The 16,255-nt window shown below is 54.1% G+C and overlaps 1 protein-coding gene across 1 annotated transcript in view; it reads left to right on the top strand.

The window, feature by feature from the left end:
- The first annotated feature begins 8,853 nt into the window (after nt 1-8,853).
- The window catches only part of PEPD (peptidase D), a 119,569-nt gene continuing 112,167 nt past the window's right edge, over nt 8,854-16,255 (top strand). Inside the window, exon 1 of the mRNA XM_055554082.1 lies at nt 8,854-8,950. Within this exon, the coding sequence (XP_055410057.1) occupies nt 8,934-8,950 (17 nt within the window). The 5' untranslated portion in view covers nt 8,854-8,933. The remainder of the gene's footprint in view (nt 8,951-16,255) is intronic.

The raw sequence follows: 16,255 nt of genomic DNA, 5'->3' as shown, positions 1-16,255 counted from the left end.
GACAGTTTGAACAGAACGTCCAGGCAGGATGAGGAAGCGAGTGAGACCCCTGCCGGCTCCTGAAGCTGCCGGTGAACTTGGCATCGGCTATGCACTGTGAACACAGTGGAAGCAACATCTTGGGTATCTGTTAGTCTTTTTTTTTTTTTTTTTTGGCTGTGCCAGGTCTTAGTTGAGGCACTTGAGATCTTAACTGTGGCATGTGGGATCTAGTTCTCTGAGCAGGGATTGAACTCAGGGCCCCTTGCATTGAGAGTGTGGAGTCTCAGCCACTAGGCCACCAGGGAAGTCCCTCTGTTAATCTTTTCAACTGATACTCTGGATAGAATGACCAGCACTTGGAAGTGGGGCAGGTGTTCAGCTTGGACCGTCCGAGCCTTGGATGCAGGCAGGCGTCTCTGCAGCAGGAGGCTGGTTTTCATTCATGTGAGAAGGTGCTTTGCTTTGAAAAGAGCAGAGCTCACCTCACGTCCTGTGCTTGGCCTCCCTAGAGGTTTGGGTCTGTCTGAACAAGGGTAGCCTGGGGATTCCCAGGTGCGCTAGTGCTAATGAATCTGCCTGCCAATGCAGGAGACATAAGAAACATAGGTTCGATCCCTGGGTTAGGAAGATCTCCTGTAGGAGGGCATAGCAAGACACTTCATACTCTTGCCTGGAGAATCCCACGGACAGAGGAGCCTGGTGGGCTTCAGGGTACAGTCCATAGGGTTCCAAAGAGTCAGACATGACTGAAGCATGCACACGTGAGCAAGGCTAACCTAGGGGTGAACTCCCTGCTGACTGTCACCTCTCAGCTACCCCTCCAGACTACCCAGCTACAACCCCAGGCTATGTGCGCCCCACACTAGCCTTGCTTTGGGGTCTGACAGTGCTGGCCAAGTTCCCAGGCTGGGCTCACTGGTTTTTGGCTCACAAGAACCTCCATCAACTTAATCATTTGGATTTAATTGGTTCCAGTACCATCTCTATGACAGGAGCCCTCCAGCCCCCTTAAAAGTCTCTTTTAGGCATTTCTCGGGGCGGTCCTCAGAGAGAGTCTTACAGAAACTCAGAGACCTCCCACTTCCTGTGCTTTAAGTCGGTTGCCCAGGAAGCCCCACCGGAGTCCCCCTGTCTGCAGCACCACTGCCCAGCCTGCCTCGTGCAGCCACAGAGCCATGTGGGGGGTGCAGCCACATGGTGCGCCGGCCACCTCTGGGTGCCGAGGTCCCTGCAGCCAGACTATGCTCCAGGTAGGGCTGAGGTGATGGTCACACTTTCTCCCCAGGGCCCCACAGTGGGTACTGCTGGGACCCTGCACTTCCCAGAGCTCTGTGTGGAAACAGCCCCTCCAGCAGCAGTCCCCAGCCTCCCCCTGGGGTGGGAGTCCCAGGCTCCCCTCCCTCTGCCCTGTGTGATAACCCAGGGTCACAAACCACCCAGTGCAAAGGCTCCAAACAGCCAGTTAGATTCTGGATTCAGGGGCCGGCTCAGCAGGTTTCTGTTGGACTCATTCATGGGTCTACAGTCAGTTCTCAGGTTGGCCAGGAGCTGATAATTCAAGCCAGCCTCGCCTGTGAGTCTGCTGGTCAGCAAGCTGTCCAATGGGCATCTTACATTCTGGCAGGCTGACCAGGGCATTGTCACCCAGTGGCGGGGCTCCCAAGAGAGGCAGGAGGATTCGGCTCCAGTGGGTGAGCCCCTTCTGAGGCCCCGGCTTTGGCAGATGTCTTATTATCCAAAGTAAGTCACGTGGCCACTTCAGATTCAAGGGCTGGTGAAATAGACTCTGCTTCTGGATGGGAGGGGCTAAGCATCACTAAGCAAGGACGAGGACGCAGCAAGGAGAATTTGAGAGCGATTTTGCAATCTACTGTGTGTTCCTAACCCCTCTCACAAACCTCCTTGCAGCCCCTCTTCCCTACATGCAAATCCAGGCCTACTGGCCTGCTGGCTTTATAGGCAGGACCAAAAACCCCAGGTCCAGCCAGGGAGGCCCTCTCTGCAGCTTTCCTTGCTCATCTATTCCCCTGCATCTCTTAAGCATCTCTGTGTTTGGCTGGACTGCCAGCTCACGTACAGGGAGCAGGACTGGCTCACCATGGCCAGGCAGCCCCCCAGGACCCAGCCAGTCCTCTGGAAGGGGTAAGTGCTGACCACCTTGGCTTGCAGATAGGGACTCAGCCATTTGTGTCAAAGTTGCTCTGTAGGTGGGCAGGGCTCAGAGTGACCTCATAGGGCATCTCTCCCACCTTCACGCCTTGAGGATCAGGGTCCCCGTGCTTTCCTGTTGCCCCTACTTCTCACATGACCACTGAAATAAGGACGACAGCCATCCTGAGTTGGGGACTGTGCTGAGTGTCTCGTAGAATCACCCAACTAATCTCTTCAACAGTCTTCTGAGCTAAGACCCATCACCCACAGTTTATTGAGGAGGAAGTGGAGGCTCAGAGAGGTTGGGTAACTTGCCCACTGCCACACAGTGAGGCAAGTTTAAGAAAGCCAGGAATGGAACCTAGACTTCTGCATCCACATTCCCAATCTCTATATACATGCTGTTGGATAATAAGCACCACAATAAATATCAGAAGTGACCCCTGCCACATTTGTTTAGTGCTAACTGTCCCCCAGACTTCCCTGGTAGCTCAGCTGGTAAAGAATCTGCCTGCAATGCAGGAGACCCCGGTTTGGTTCCTGGGTTGGGAAGATCCCCTGGAGAAGGGATACGCTACCCACACCAGTATTCATGGGCTTCCCTAGTGGCTCAGATGGTAAAGAATCTGCCTATAATGCGGGAGACCTCGGTTCGATCCCTGGGTTGGGAAGATTCTCTAAAGGAGGGCATGGCAACCCACTCCAGTATTCTTGCCTGGAGAATCCCCATGGACAGAGGAGCCTGTCGGGCCACAGTCTATGGGGTTGCAAAGAGTCAGACATGACTTAGCGACTAAGCACAGCACAGCAAACAGTCCCCCAAGGGCCCCAGAGTTCATGGCCTCCTTTGCCCCTTGGAATTGCCTTGTTAAACAAAAGCACCTTTTCGTCTCAAAATGGGGAAGTTGGGACCCAGGCTTCTGATTTTGAAGTCCACATGCACTTCTTTTCTTTCTTCACTGCACGATTTCTAACGGGCTGTTCATGCTTGGGGATATTTGCTTGGCAATGTTACAGAGGCAGGACCAGCTAAGGCCTTTAGAGTTGAAGAAATGAAAAAATGATGTATCCTCTCATGTAAACTGAAAAAAGAAAAAAACCCATGAAACAAGAAAGTCACTGTTGTGTTGATATGAAAATTGCTGCCTTCTAGACTTTTAAACTGCAACATTCAGGACTAGTCTGTCCAAGTTGAACTTTTCAAGATACTATTCGGGGGCAGCTGCCGGCTCATTGGGACCTGCAGTATTGTGTGTCACCGGGACTTATGTACATCTCCCAGCATTTTAACCATCACCTGTTTGGAGAATGGGACTCAGTGAGATGCCAGGCACTCAACCGTTCCCTCCCCATCGCAGAAATCCAGAGGGACAAGATGGCCAGAGTGTGGGCATGAGTCTTAGGCTCGATCAGCGGCCACCTTGCCTTCGACGAGCTTTGATTGTGCAGAGAGTGAAGCCAGGATGCTGTGATAGTCCAGGGTGATGTCCAAGAATAGGGGTAGTGGTAAAAATTGGGGGCAGCAGTGTGTGGTGTGGCCTGGCTGTGCACTTAGCTACCAGCCTATCTGGTCCCCTTCTGTTTCCTGAACCTGCCTCTCCTCCATATTGTTTCCTGACATCCCCCTGCCACATCCTCCTCTACTTGAAGTTGGCCAGACTCAGGGACTCTTGGCTACCAAGAACCCTGATGAGCATGGAGCTTAAAAAGGGAAGAGACTGCGAAGAGGTAGGCAGCCGGCCAGCCTGGGAGACTTGGCAGTCACAGGAGGGGAGTGGGAAGGGGCTGCCAGAAGGGAAGGGTGGGAGGGACGGGGGGAGACAAGGCACTGAGGAGGAAGGGTAGACAGGTGTCAGGTCAGGAGAGTGAGCAGTCACAGGTCACTCCAGTCTTGCAGGTGGTGCGGACAGGCTAGGTGGCCGCTGGGGACATGGTCTGTGGGTGATTTCATGAAGGGTTGAAAGCAACTCCCTGACAGTAACCCAGGAGACAGGCAGTTGTGAACGTCAGAGAGGATTCAGTAGCTTGCAGCTGGGTAGAGGGAGAACCCATCCCCCCAGGAGATTTCTCTCCAGGACACAAGCCACAGAAACCAATTTACCCAAAAAAAAAAAAAAAAAGAAAGAAAGAAACCAATTTCCCTGCACTGGGACGCAACACTCCTACCTCTGAATTTTGTTCATTTTATCAAGATTTTGAAATGTGGTAAATAAAGTTACACCAATGAATAGCCTCGCGCAACATGGCAAATGCAATAAAGGTGAAAGCAATAAAAGGTGGATAGACCAGCCACTAGGCACCGATATGACTCCTAAGAAATAAAAGTAATTATCACCTGCACAACCCGGCCAGCCCATTCCTCGTGCGCGAAAGAAAACCATTTCAGAACTTTATTTCCTATATTGAGTGTTGATAATTGGATGTATTTATAAGTCTCTCTGGAAGAAAACAGCTTGTGATTTCAAGATGAGAAAACAGTCTTCCAAACAGTGAAAAACAATATATCCCCCATTTTCACACACACACGCACACACACACACACACACAAAGAGCTTGTTTCTTCCGCTGTTTTTAAGGTGCTGTTGGAATGATTTGCCTTTCCGAAGGCACCGTTCCATTTCTCATCTTGAATTGCCACGTAGACCCTGGCAGAGCACACAGAGGGGACCACTTCATCTGAGCCGGTGACGGGGCTTCCTAGGGAAGGCCCCCGGGGCTGCTGCCTGCCTCTTTTCTGCAGGAAGATGGATACCCAGGTGGGCTGGGCGGGGCCAGCGAGAGCAAGAGGAGTGTGAGGTGGCGTGGGGGTCCTCTGGGGCTGAGGGATGGAGGTGACAGTTGCGGCGTGGCCTGGAGGAGGCAGCAGGCCAGGCTGGCCCCCGGAGTCGGAGAGCTACGGCTGCTGCTGCTGCTGACATTGCAGAGGCTGAGGGCTGGGATCTGCCAGAACCATGATGGAGAGGTGGCCTCCTGGGCATTTCATTTCCATCACACGCCTTCCTTCCCCACTCGGGAAGAGGTTGGGTTAGACTATACCACCCCCGCCTCCCCTTTTCACAACCCTCTCTGCTTTCTGTTCAGTCTCTTTACTGCTGGTTTTCTGAGCCCCGTCTTCCATTGTCAGAAAAAGCAAAGAGTTACAGAAACCTCACACGCCACCCCGTGTGGGGTGTCACCCTCTGCGGCTGGTGCTCCCATACAGCTGGCACAGAGCCTCTTGTCAGCTCCTCCAGCCCCAGACATGGACTCAGACCCCACTGCTCTTCTGCTCGGAAGCCCTCAGTAAACCCCCACTCATCACATACCCCTGCTCTAGGCCTTCCCAGATGGTGGGCTCCATGGGGATAATGCTGGGGGCCCCTCTTCCTCCTCTGCTCCCAGACCTCCAGGATCTGCACGTGGGACAGCTTGATAGCAGGGGCAGAGCCAGCATCCAATGTGGTGACACAGAGCCTTCCGGCAGACCAGCATCCTCAGTATGTAGTAGAAGACGGAAGGCGCCCAGGTCCTGGCTCTTCCAGGGATGCCCCCGTGAGGCCCCGAGTCAGAGTCTGGTCGGTGGCCACCTCCGGCCAACCGTCTCCAGGCAGCCAGCTGTCAGTAGTGTCCATGGAGCTGCAGGAGCATGGTGTCTGGGTCAAGCAGGGTGGGCAGAGCAGGGAAACCTGGCAGGACATGTTCTCACAGGGACAAAGGGAGCCCTGGGAGCCCCAAGGAGAAGGTTTCTTGGGACCAAGTTCCTTTGTGGGCTCTGGCCGGGGCGGGGCACTTCTCCAGAGTCACAATGCCCCGGCCACCGGACTGGCTTAGCGCAAACACCTCTCAGCCACTTGTAGGTCACAACGAGGGGCGACTATTTCAGCCAAGGGTCTGTGACCTCAGAGGGGACGCTGCGTGAGGCCTGAGAGTGCTGGCTGGAGCTCTCCCTTGCTGATTTATACACTCTCGCTCCAACCCTCTGAAATCAGTCTTTCCCCAATTGCCTCCTGGCTCCCAGCAGCGTTCAGGGTCGGCCCTGCATGAGTAACTATGCAATCTTCTCCCATTCCCAGGGCTGCTTCTCTTGGAGCCCCTGCCAGAGCCCTGATAAGGAGGGGGTGGGAGTGGGGGCAGCCCTGCCAGAGACTCTGATGGGGAGGGGTGAGCAGTGGCGAGCAGCCCTCTGTGTCAGGCTCACTGGCAGGGCAAGCCCACCATCCAGACAGATGTGGGTGGGCAGGAATTAGGGGCAGCAACACTGCCCGCAAACAAGGGCACTCCACTCAGTCGGTAGGTGCCCTCCCCCTATTATTTTGTGACTGTTTAGGATAATTACTTCTTTTTCATATTAATAAACGCTCAGAGCTGGCAGCTGGCTTAATTCTGACATATTTTCTGTCAAAAGAAAAGGTGGAGGGGTGGTGATTAGCTCCAGGGCAGGTTTTCCTTCCACAAAAGAGCATGAGAAGCTCATTCTGCTCAGTCTTTGTTGTTTTTAAAAACTGTCTCTTATTAGAGAATCAAGTTTCTCCAGCTGAAGGTAGAAAACTCCTTAATGGAAAAGAGGGTGGGGGAGTCCACATTCTCAGGGTGCTGGGCTGGGCAGTGGGTGTGGCGCTTGCATCTCTGCTCAGCTCCCTGGAAATGGACAAGAGGGCAGATAGATCCTCTCTGGGGTCCTGCCTGGAGGAAGTGGGAAGCGGGAGGAAGGATGGGGGTCCCCTCCTTCCATCAAGTCTCCTTGGCTTTATCTGGGTCAGGGAGGTGGGGAGGACTGTCTGGAGGAGCCGCTGTCCTCCTTATGACTTTGGCCATTTTAGTTGTGCCACAGGCCGAAGGTGCCTGGATGTTTGCTTGTGAAGTCCAACAGCAGCCCCATGAGGCAAGAACCATTAGCTCCCACCTGACAGATGAGGAAACCGGGGGTGGCGCTGGGACTGGAAGCAGGCACGCTTCAAGTCACCCGCCCTGTTTATGCTTTGATTTGCCCTCTCCACCTATTTAAGCGGCTGCTCTCTTCCCAGCTTTGTGGGGGCAAACAGCAGCTGTTTCTCTGTCTCACAGTCCCTGGTGGTTCCTTAGCTCAGCCACAGTGACCCACATCCTCGTCCTGACAAAGAAGCAAGAGGCACCCCAAATGCCAGGTCTTCAAACAGAAGCTACTTCCAGTTGTGAGATAGCTAGGGGCTGTGGGCATGTGCTGGGCCCCTCCTCCTGTCCACCCACATCTGCATGGCCTTGTGTGGCGCAGGACTCAAGGGGTACCCCTTCCCACCAGTCCTTAGCCCCTTCCTTTACTGAGCAGGTGTGAGTTATCCCAAGTCACTACTGCATGAACTCAGCCCCTGTGTGAACTTGGGTGAGGTATTTATCTCTCCGAGCCTCAGTTTCCTCATCTGTAAAATGGTATTAAGGACAAAGCCCACCTCACAGGGCTACTGCACGTATTCAGTGAACTGACATTTGCAAAGCACTGGGGCACAGTAAGTGCTCCATATCTGTTAGTGTTACTATTATTCTAAGGTACCAGCAGCGTAGGGAGCTGCCTTGTGTCAACTACAAATTGGCACTTAACAAGAGCATTGCCAACAACTGAACGACAAAGGCATTTGCCATCTACCTCTATGGAGATTGAACCCCACGCTGCCATAGCTGTTGACCTTCAACAACCCCTAAGGGAGTTCAGGTTGGAGTGAGGCACTCCTTGCTCCAGGGAATCTGGTGGGATACGTCTTTAGACAGATGGATGTTTTTAGAAACAGACTTTATGATCTCAATCCTTGCATCTTCTCAGGTTCAGAGAAGCACTGAGTCCCTTCATGGTGACATCAGATCCTCATGACTAACAAAAACCTTTAGTAAAATGAATGCTTCAGGGTATTGAATGCCCCCTTCACCAAAACCTTATATATTGACCTTCCGCCACTGCTGCTTTGGAGCAGTCTCTCAGAACTATCTGAGATGCTGCCTCCCGGGCTGCAGTCCTCATTTTGTCCCAAATAAAACTTAACTTGTAACTGTCAACTGTACATCTTCTTTAGTCAACACTTGGAATATCTACTCACCATCCCCCTTCCTGCCCCACTTCTCAACTCTCCGGAGGACCCTGCACCCAACAAGAGTGCACAGCAGGGCAAAGGCATGGGGTGTGGGGGGGGGAGGTGACCCTCTGATAGATTCTCCATCCTGAACTGTGCTCTCCCTGTGGCTACTTCTCCCTATCCCTCCTCACTGGCCGCTCTGCCTTCAGGTTCTTCTCCACCATGCAGTTGAGTGAGCTTAGAAAGGTCCCAACAGATCTAACTCCCTAGCCCCGTTTTCAAGGCAGTGCAAGATCTGACCCTTGCTCACCTCTGAGGCTGCACCTCCCCTCTTTCTTGGACACTGAACTTCTGGTTACTTCAATTGCCCTGGCCTTTGCTCAAGCCATTTCCCTTCTTAAGCCAACCACTGTCACCTCTGCCCGTTACTAGACTGGGTCAGAAGCTCCTCTCTCAAGGTGTCTTTCCCCCTGGGCAGGCTGAGACGTCGAGTCAAGGGCAGAATCAAGGTATTCACTGCCTTGGGTACGTTCGCTTCTGCTCTGAAAAGGCCTCTGTCCGCACCCCAGCCGCACCCGTCGCCTGCGGGCGACCAGACAGATTCTCCACCTCCTCCAGGGCTCCGCCCCTCCGGGTCGGGAGGGAGCGCTTCGCCGGAGGGGACTGGACAGGGGCTCTCGGCCCCGCCCGTCAAGCCCCGCCCTGGCCCCGCCCCCCGAAATGGGACCTGGTCGGGCTCAGCTGACGCCCCATTTCACGTGACGCTGGAGCTGGGGAAGCATGGCGGCGGCCACCGGGTGAGTGCTGCCGCTGTCCCTGGCCCTTGGCCGGCGGCGCGGAGCGGGGGCCTTGGGCCTGCCGATTGGACAGCGGGTGAGAGCCCCGCGCTGCCAGGCCGCGTACCCGCAGGGCGTGCAGTGTGGCCGTGGGCAGCGCGCTTCTTCGCGCGGGTCGGTCCTCCGAGCGCTGGGCGTCTGGCTGCGAGTCCCCTCCCTGGCCGCTGCCCATTGCCTTCAGGGCCGCCGTGGCGCTCAGGCCCCGCCCGCGTGTGTGTTGTCCCCACTGTACGGCCGAGTTGGGTCTCGGATCCACGCTCGCGTTCAGTCACGGAACTCCGATGGGAAGGCCGCGTTGCCAGGGTGCTGGGGACCTGGGGATCCGGGGAAGAGGCAGCATTTGAGAGGGCCTTGGAATCCTCTCCCCTAGCTAGGCAATTCCACTCTTCCTTCAGGGCCCAGATGGGACCTCCTCAGAGAAGCCTTCTCGAAGTACCTTTCCCACTCTTAGCTGCTGCTGCTAAGTCACTTCAGTCGTGTCCGACTCTGTGTGACCCCATAGACGGCAGCCCACCAGGCTCCCCCATCCCTGGGATTCTCCAGGCAAGAACACTGGAGTGGGTTGCCATTTCCTTCTCCAGTGCATGCAAGTGAAAAGTGAAAGTGAAGTCGCTCAGTCGTGTAGGACTCTTGGAGGCCCCATGGACTACAGCCCACCAGGCTCCTCCATCCATGGGGTTTTCCAGGCAAGAGGTGGGGTGCCATTGCCTTCTCCACTCTTAGCACCACTTGGTAAATAATATAGTACCTTAAAAAACAAAACAAAACAACAACAACAACAAAAAACCCAACGAACCTGTTCTTGTCTTCTCTCCTTTTAGAGTGTGAGATCAGGGCCTTTGTCTCCTTCACCCCTGGGCCTCATTTGCCTTGCACACATGCCTCATAAATTCTGCCCAATAGAAGAATGGTGAGTGTTCTTGGTGGAAGGAAGTGTGGACAGATGGGCCCACTGAAGCATTGGGGAGTGTCCCAGATGAAGGAACATTCCCAACAAAGGTTGAGAGTGTTCCAGGGACAGGAGACAATGGCGTGTGTCCCTGTGCTGGAGGGCATGGTGTCCTAGCTGGCTTTTCTAGACTTTGTCCTAAGGGACTGGGACATTCCAAGGGTTTTAATCTGCTCAGATCTGCCTTTTAGATAACTATCTTCTGAGCTCTGTGTGAGTTCAGGGCAAGACCTGGGCCTGGAGATGCTGGGGCTGGAAAGGGGTGTGGTAGATAGAGCGAAGGCATTGCCCTTGATGCTAGGCCAGAACTGAGATCAGAATGGGGAAACTGGTGGACTAAATGGGTATCTCTCTTTGGAAGGTAGGGAGAATGGCAACAGAAAATGGCCCCCTTAGTTGGCCCCCGAGGTTGGGAGAGCTTAGGACATACAAATCAAACACATAATAGGCCCCTGCTGTATTCCAGAAAGTGTACTGGGCCTACCCTTAGGCGTTCACAGGCCACCTGGGTATATGTCATCCATCTGTCTGCCTCTAGTCTTGATGAGTGCCTTGAACGGGCACGGGTTCTGAGCTCAGGGAAGAGTGTGGGTGGGCTTCACTCCTTGGATGGCATTTGTGCTAGTCCTTGAGTAACCCTCAGGCAGATAACTGTGCTTGCTAAGTCTCACATGAATGTCACGGAATCCAGGGTCAGATCCTTGAACCCAGCCTGTGACCCTGTCTTAAAGAGCAGAGTGAGCAGTAGGTGCGGGCTACCCAGATGTGGTTCTATTCCCACTGTATCTGGGCTACCATGTGGTCACAGGGAGTTCCAGTTGCTACATTTGGGTTCAGGGCTCCGTGCTGTGCTACCAAAGGTATAATTAGCCAGGCTGGTGATTGGATGGGCATGAGCCTAAAGCTGGCTGAATCCTGGAGGGAAGGCCTTTATAGCAAAGCTGATTCTCTGGGCCATGTGCAGTAAAAACTGACTGACAGAGGTCTTGGAGAAGTGTGTAATTGGCAGGGAGACCTGAGAGGTAGCTTCCAGAGCTTGACAGGCCCTCCTTGGCAAGAACCACCCCAGGCTGGTATTGGTTGCCCTGCTGGACACTTGGAACCCAGCAACTTCCTTAGGTGGAAGAGGCTTTGAGTGTGTTTCCAGCAAAGCTGTGCCCTAGTATGTCTGGGGACCTTGAAGAATGGCTTTACTGCTGTCATTATAGTTCTTCAAGGTCCCCAGACATACTCAGGGCATATCAGAGCATCAGGCATAATGAGGCACCGTGCCACCGAGTCATAGCCACAGGCTCCCAGGAGTTGAATTTGGTTGCCTATAGAGTCCTCCCTGAACATGGAGCTTCCCTGGTGGCTCAGTGGTAAAGAATCCACCTGCCAATGCAGGAGATGTGGATTTGCTCCCTGCATTGGGAAGATCTCCTGGAGAAGGAAATAGCAACCCACTCCAGTATTCTTACCTGGGAAATCCCATGGAGCCTGGTGGGCTACAGTCCATGGGGTCTCAAAGAATTGGGCACGACTTAGCGACTAAACAACAAGAGTCCTTCCAGATCCTGGGCCCCGGGAGGCCAGGAGGCCGAGGTGCTTGTTTGTGCTCCATGTGATTTGGGGAGCAGTGGAAGCCCTAAGCTAGCATCTCAGGTTCAACTGGAAACTTGAACTGCTACTCTGAGGAGTGTTTCAGGGTTGATCCTGCTTTGTCCTACCAGCCTGGGCAAGGACTTCAAGATTGCTTTGCATGGACAGAGGTGAAACTGCTGGGCTGTAGCCAGAGCTGCTGTATCGATACCCTTTGTGGCTTTTTTCTTTCTCCTCCTCCCTCTGCCCACTCACTGGCTGGCCCTGGACCGCCCTCATCCTCTCACATATTCTCATACTTGCAGGCTCAGCTCAGGTGGTACCTCCTAGAAGCCTTTCCTGACCTCCTTCCCCCCACCGCCTCCCCGATTTGGACCTCCAGTCAAAGCTTCCTTCTCAGAACTTCAGAGAATCCCAGTTTTTCCCTGCTGGCAGGATGCTTTTCTGCATCTGCATGCCTGCCCATAGTGGTCAGGTGAGGGGCTGCTTCCCTTCATGCCTCTGCTGGCATCCTTAAGCCCAGGGACTACTTCAGTGTGTGTCTCTAGGGCCCCGTGGCCGCCTTGTGATTGGTTCTGGGTGACATGGTACCTAATGATTTCTCTATATTGGTCCAGCATGCCATCCTGCGTTCCATGGAGCCTTCAGAAATTGAGGAAGGGAGCTATGGGTGGGAGTGGGGACAGAACTCTGAACAGGATGAAGGAATATCTTTAACTCTGTGAGTGACACTCGGGGTGGAGGGGCTGCTGCCCAGAAGGCTTTTGCCCAGCGAGCTGCAGCAGGTGAGCTGTCCTGGATGTGTCCCTGTGGGTTCATAGGTCACACTGGAGTCAGCATTTCTGGAGAGCAAGTATCTGGAGGAGTTAGATTCTGAATCAGAGCCTGTCTCCACCCTGATATGAACCTTGTGCTCTTGGAGAAGAGACAATGGGCTGACCTTGGGGGCTGGGGTGAGGGGTGGGTCTGTGGGAGGCAGACTGACCAATGAGGACCCGTTTGCTCTCCCAGGCCCTGTCTGAGGCCTGGTCTGCCTCCACACAGGTCCCTGGGTGTGCTTAGCCCTGCTGACCCTCCTCAGGAGAAGGGTAGGCAGGGTGGGAGATGCCGGCCAGCTGCTGGGAGGCCCCTTCAGCCAGGGTGAGATGGCTGGCCTTGCTGTCAGTCAGCCAGAGGGTTCAGTGCCTGGCCTGAGCCGGAGGCTGTGGCTGAGGAATTAGGCCTGTCCTTGGCTGGCCTCTCTTGCTGGGAGCTTAGCAGCATGGCCCCATTCAGAAGTGGTGTCACATCACAGGGCAAGGATGTTGTCCTCATCCATGCTATGGACCCCATGGGCATCCATGAGACCTTTTTATCCCTCCCAGCATGATTCCCAGGTGGCTCAGTGATAAAGAATCCACCTGCCAATGCAGAAGATGCAGGTTCAATTCCTGGGTCGGGAAGGTCCCCTGGAGAAGGAAATGGCAATCTACGCCAGTATTCTTGCCTGGGAAATCCCATGGACATAGGAGCCTGGCATGCTATCGTCCATGGGGTTGCAAAGAGTCGGACACGACTGAGCGGCTAAGCAACGACAACATGATGAAATAAATTACAAATGAGGACTTCCCTGGTGGCTCAGACGGTAAAGCGTCTGTCTACAATGCGAGAGACCTGGGTTCGATCCCTGGGTTGGGAAGATTCCCTGGAGAAGGAAATGGCAACCCACTCAGTACTCGTGCCTTGAAAATCCTATGGATGGAGGAGCTTGGTGCAGGCTACTGTCCATGGGGTCACAAAGAGTCGGGCACGACTGAGCGACTTCACTTCACTTCACAAGGAGAACCAATTATATAGGAACACAGTTACTAAGATGTTAGGAAACAAATTTGTGGTATAATAATATATGCTTCTTTATTAACACCTTAAATAGTAAAAGCAGCAGGTCTAACCTTAATGTTGAAGTAGTGCTGAGTAAAAGTGGTAATCTTGAGATATGGTGACATCAATAAGGTGACATGAAAATACTGATTTCTGTTGATAGATTCATGCACTGCTGATACTGTTGTGGTTTTTGCTGATGTTAATAACTGAAGAAAATGTTAATTTGAAAGAGAGGTTAGAGAAAATAAAGGTATAACTTTTTTTCCCCATTCAAGTAGATGGAGTCCCTAAACTCTGTGCGTTAATCCCTGGGGTGAGAACCCAGCAGGTAGCCATTGAGGGAAAGGAGAGGTGGCTCGGTACTGAATTGGGGGACAGGAGAAGTTTTCCTGGGGATCAGTGTCACACCTTCCCTGGGGGCAGGTCACTGGCTGTTTCCTGGGCTCTGGCTGTTGACAGGGGGTGGGCTGGCCCATGAGGGCTAGAGCTTGTTCTGTGGGTCTCTTTGATACCCTGGAGTCTTTATCTGCCAGCCCCTACTATCTCCCCGGGCGTTGCCCCTGCCCTTGGCTGCCTGCAGTAAAGTGTGCCTTATTTACACTTGGACTTGGAGATGACCTGGCTTTTGCCTTTTAAATTCCAGATGCCAGTTAGCAAAAGCTCCAGCAGAAACCAGGTGGGGATGTTTTATTAGTGCTGCTTTTGCTGAACTTGCAGGGAGAAGCCACCTGTGATGGCTCTGAGCCCAAGATTCTCTCTGAGGGTTGGTTTATGCCTTGAGAAATCAAAGGGCATGTCTCTATACCCCTGGATTCCGGGGTGCCCTGCACTAATAAATGACTGCAGTCGTCGGCCTGCCTGGGGGCTCTGGCCAGGCTGCCTTTCTCTGTTCTGGCTGAGCCCATGCAGGATTAGGTAGTATTGTCGATTTCCTTTGCAGCAGCAGCTCATGCTCCCAGGGAGGGTAGCTTGTCGAGTTTCCTGTCTTGACCTGCACTGCTCGGCCCTTGGGCCAGAAAACTCCTGTCCAGGTGCCCTGAGGAGTTTAGGTCTCTAAGAAAGTTCTGGATAAGATGAAGTGAAAGTTGTTCACTTGCGTCCAACTCTTTTCGACCCCACAGACTGTAGCCTTCCAGGCTCCTCCGTCCATGGAATTCTCCAGGCCAGAATACTGGAGTGGGTAGCCGTTCCATTCTCCAGGGGGATCTTCCCAACCCAGGGATCAAACCCAGATCTCCCGCATTGTGGGCGGATTCTTTACCGTTTGAGCCACCAAGGAAGCCCAGATCAGATGACGCCTAGCCCTTCTGAGAGCCTTCCAGGTTCCAGGGATCCAGGGATGCGGTGTCAGCTGGTTTTGTTGTTGTTTAGTTGCTAAGTCATGTCCAACTCTTTTGCGACCCCATGGACTGTAGCCCACCAGGCTATTCCATCCTTGGGATTTTCCAGGCAAGAATACTGGAGTGGGTTGCCATTTTCCTTCTCCAGGGCAGCTTCCCAACCCAGGGATCGAGCTCACATCTTCTGTATCACAGGCGGATTCTTTACCACTGAGCCACCCCAGGAGCTGGTACCTGGTGTGTTTAAGGAGGGAGGTGAGGGGGGTGGGGTCCGTGGGCAGAGGGAGCTTAGGTGGGTGGGCTCTGCAGGCTGGGGGCTGAGGCTGGGCATTTTTAGGCACTGGTGCTGTTGAGTCTGCATGGGTCTAGGCAGCTTTGGCCGGGGTGTCTGCAGCGGTGCTGCCCCTTCTGTGCTGTCAGGAGTCCAAAAAGATGAGGCTCTTTGCTGAGCCCACCCTGGCTTTGCTGAGTGAGGGGAAAGAATGGGGGAACACAAGGACTCTGTGCAGGGGTGCTGGCGGCTGCACTTTCAGTTCCTGACTGAAGCTGGGATGCTGGCCTGTTTGTGAGCCGTCACCCCTTCCTTTCATCCGGGTGCTGAGCATGGCAGGCAAGTGGCCTGGCTGAGAGGAAGCCCTGGCCCCTTGTGTCCACCCTCAGGCTCTAGTCCCGTCAGCACGTTGGGGTGGGCAGGACCTCCCTACCCTTCCTGGCCAGGCTGGTCCAAGGGTGGGGCTTCCTTCCCCTCTGGGGCTGATGCGGCAGCTTTGCACAGCTGTGTGGGTGGCCCCACGCTGTGACAGTTGCTCACTCAGCAGATCTTTATTGAGCACTTGCCACATGCCCAGCACAGAGCTTGATGCAGGGCGGCACGGACCAGAGCAGACCCAGCTCTCAGGGATCGTGGGGTTTCTGTTCTAGCAGACGGAGGCGGACCTCACCTGTGAGCACCATCTCTCACTGCAGCCCAGGCAGCGCCCCCTCTCTCTGGGCTGTCCCTGCCCTCCTGGACCTCCGCTGGCCAGAGAGCCTGCAGGGCCTCCCCCCGCACAGGTCACACGCCCCTGCCTAACTCCTGCCCCCTGGCCCCAACCTTGCTGGCCGCCAGCCCACTCACTGGGACTGCCCTTCCTCCATTTAGTCATTCATGCACTGCTGTTTTGGGCTTCCCAGGCGACGCCAGTGATAAAGAACCCACCTGCCAGTGCAGGAGATGTAACAGACCTGGGCTCGACCCCTGGGTGTGGAAGATCCCCTGGAGGAGGGCATGGCAACCCTACTCCAGTATTCTTGCCTGGAGAATCCCGTGGACAGAGGAGCTTGGTGGGCTACGGTCCACGGGGTCGCAAAGAGTTGGACACAACTGAAGTGACTTAGTATGCATGCAGCACTGTTTTAGGGGCCTGGAAGGAGGCGGTCCCCACCCTCATGGAGCTTACATTTTACCTGGGGAGACAACGAGCAAGTAAACATATACTATTAGACAGTGATGCGTGCTCTAGAGAGGTGGGAAGAGGATAGGTTTGGGTGGGG

This window comes from Bubalus kerabau, chromosome 17 (genome assembly GCF_029407905.1).
Source record: "Bubalus kerabau isolate K-KA32 ecotype Philippines breed swamp buffalo chromosome 17, PCC_UOA_SB_1v2, whole genome shotgun sequence".
Classification (NCBI taxonomy): domain Eukaryota; kingdom Metazoa; phylum Chordata; class Mammalia; order Artiodactyla; family Bovidae; genus Bubalus; species Bubalus kerabau.
The sequence above is the reverse complement of the archived record's forward strand: the minus strand, read 5'-3'. Positions and strand labels throughout refer to the sequence as shown.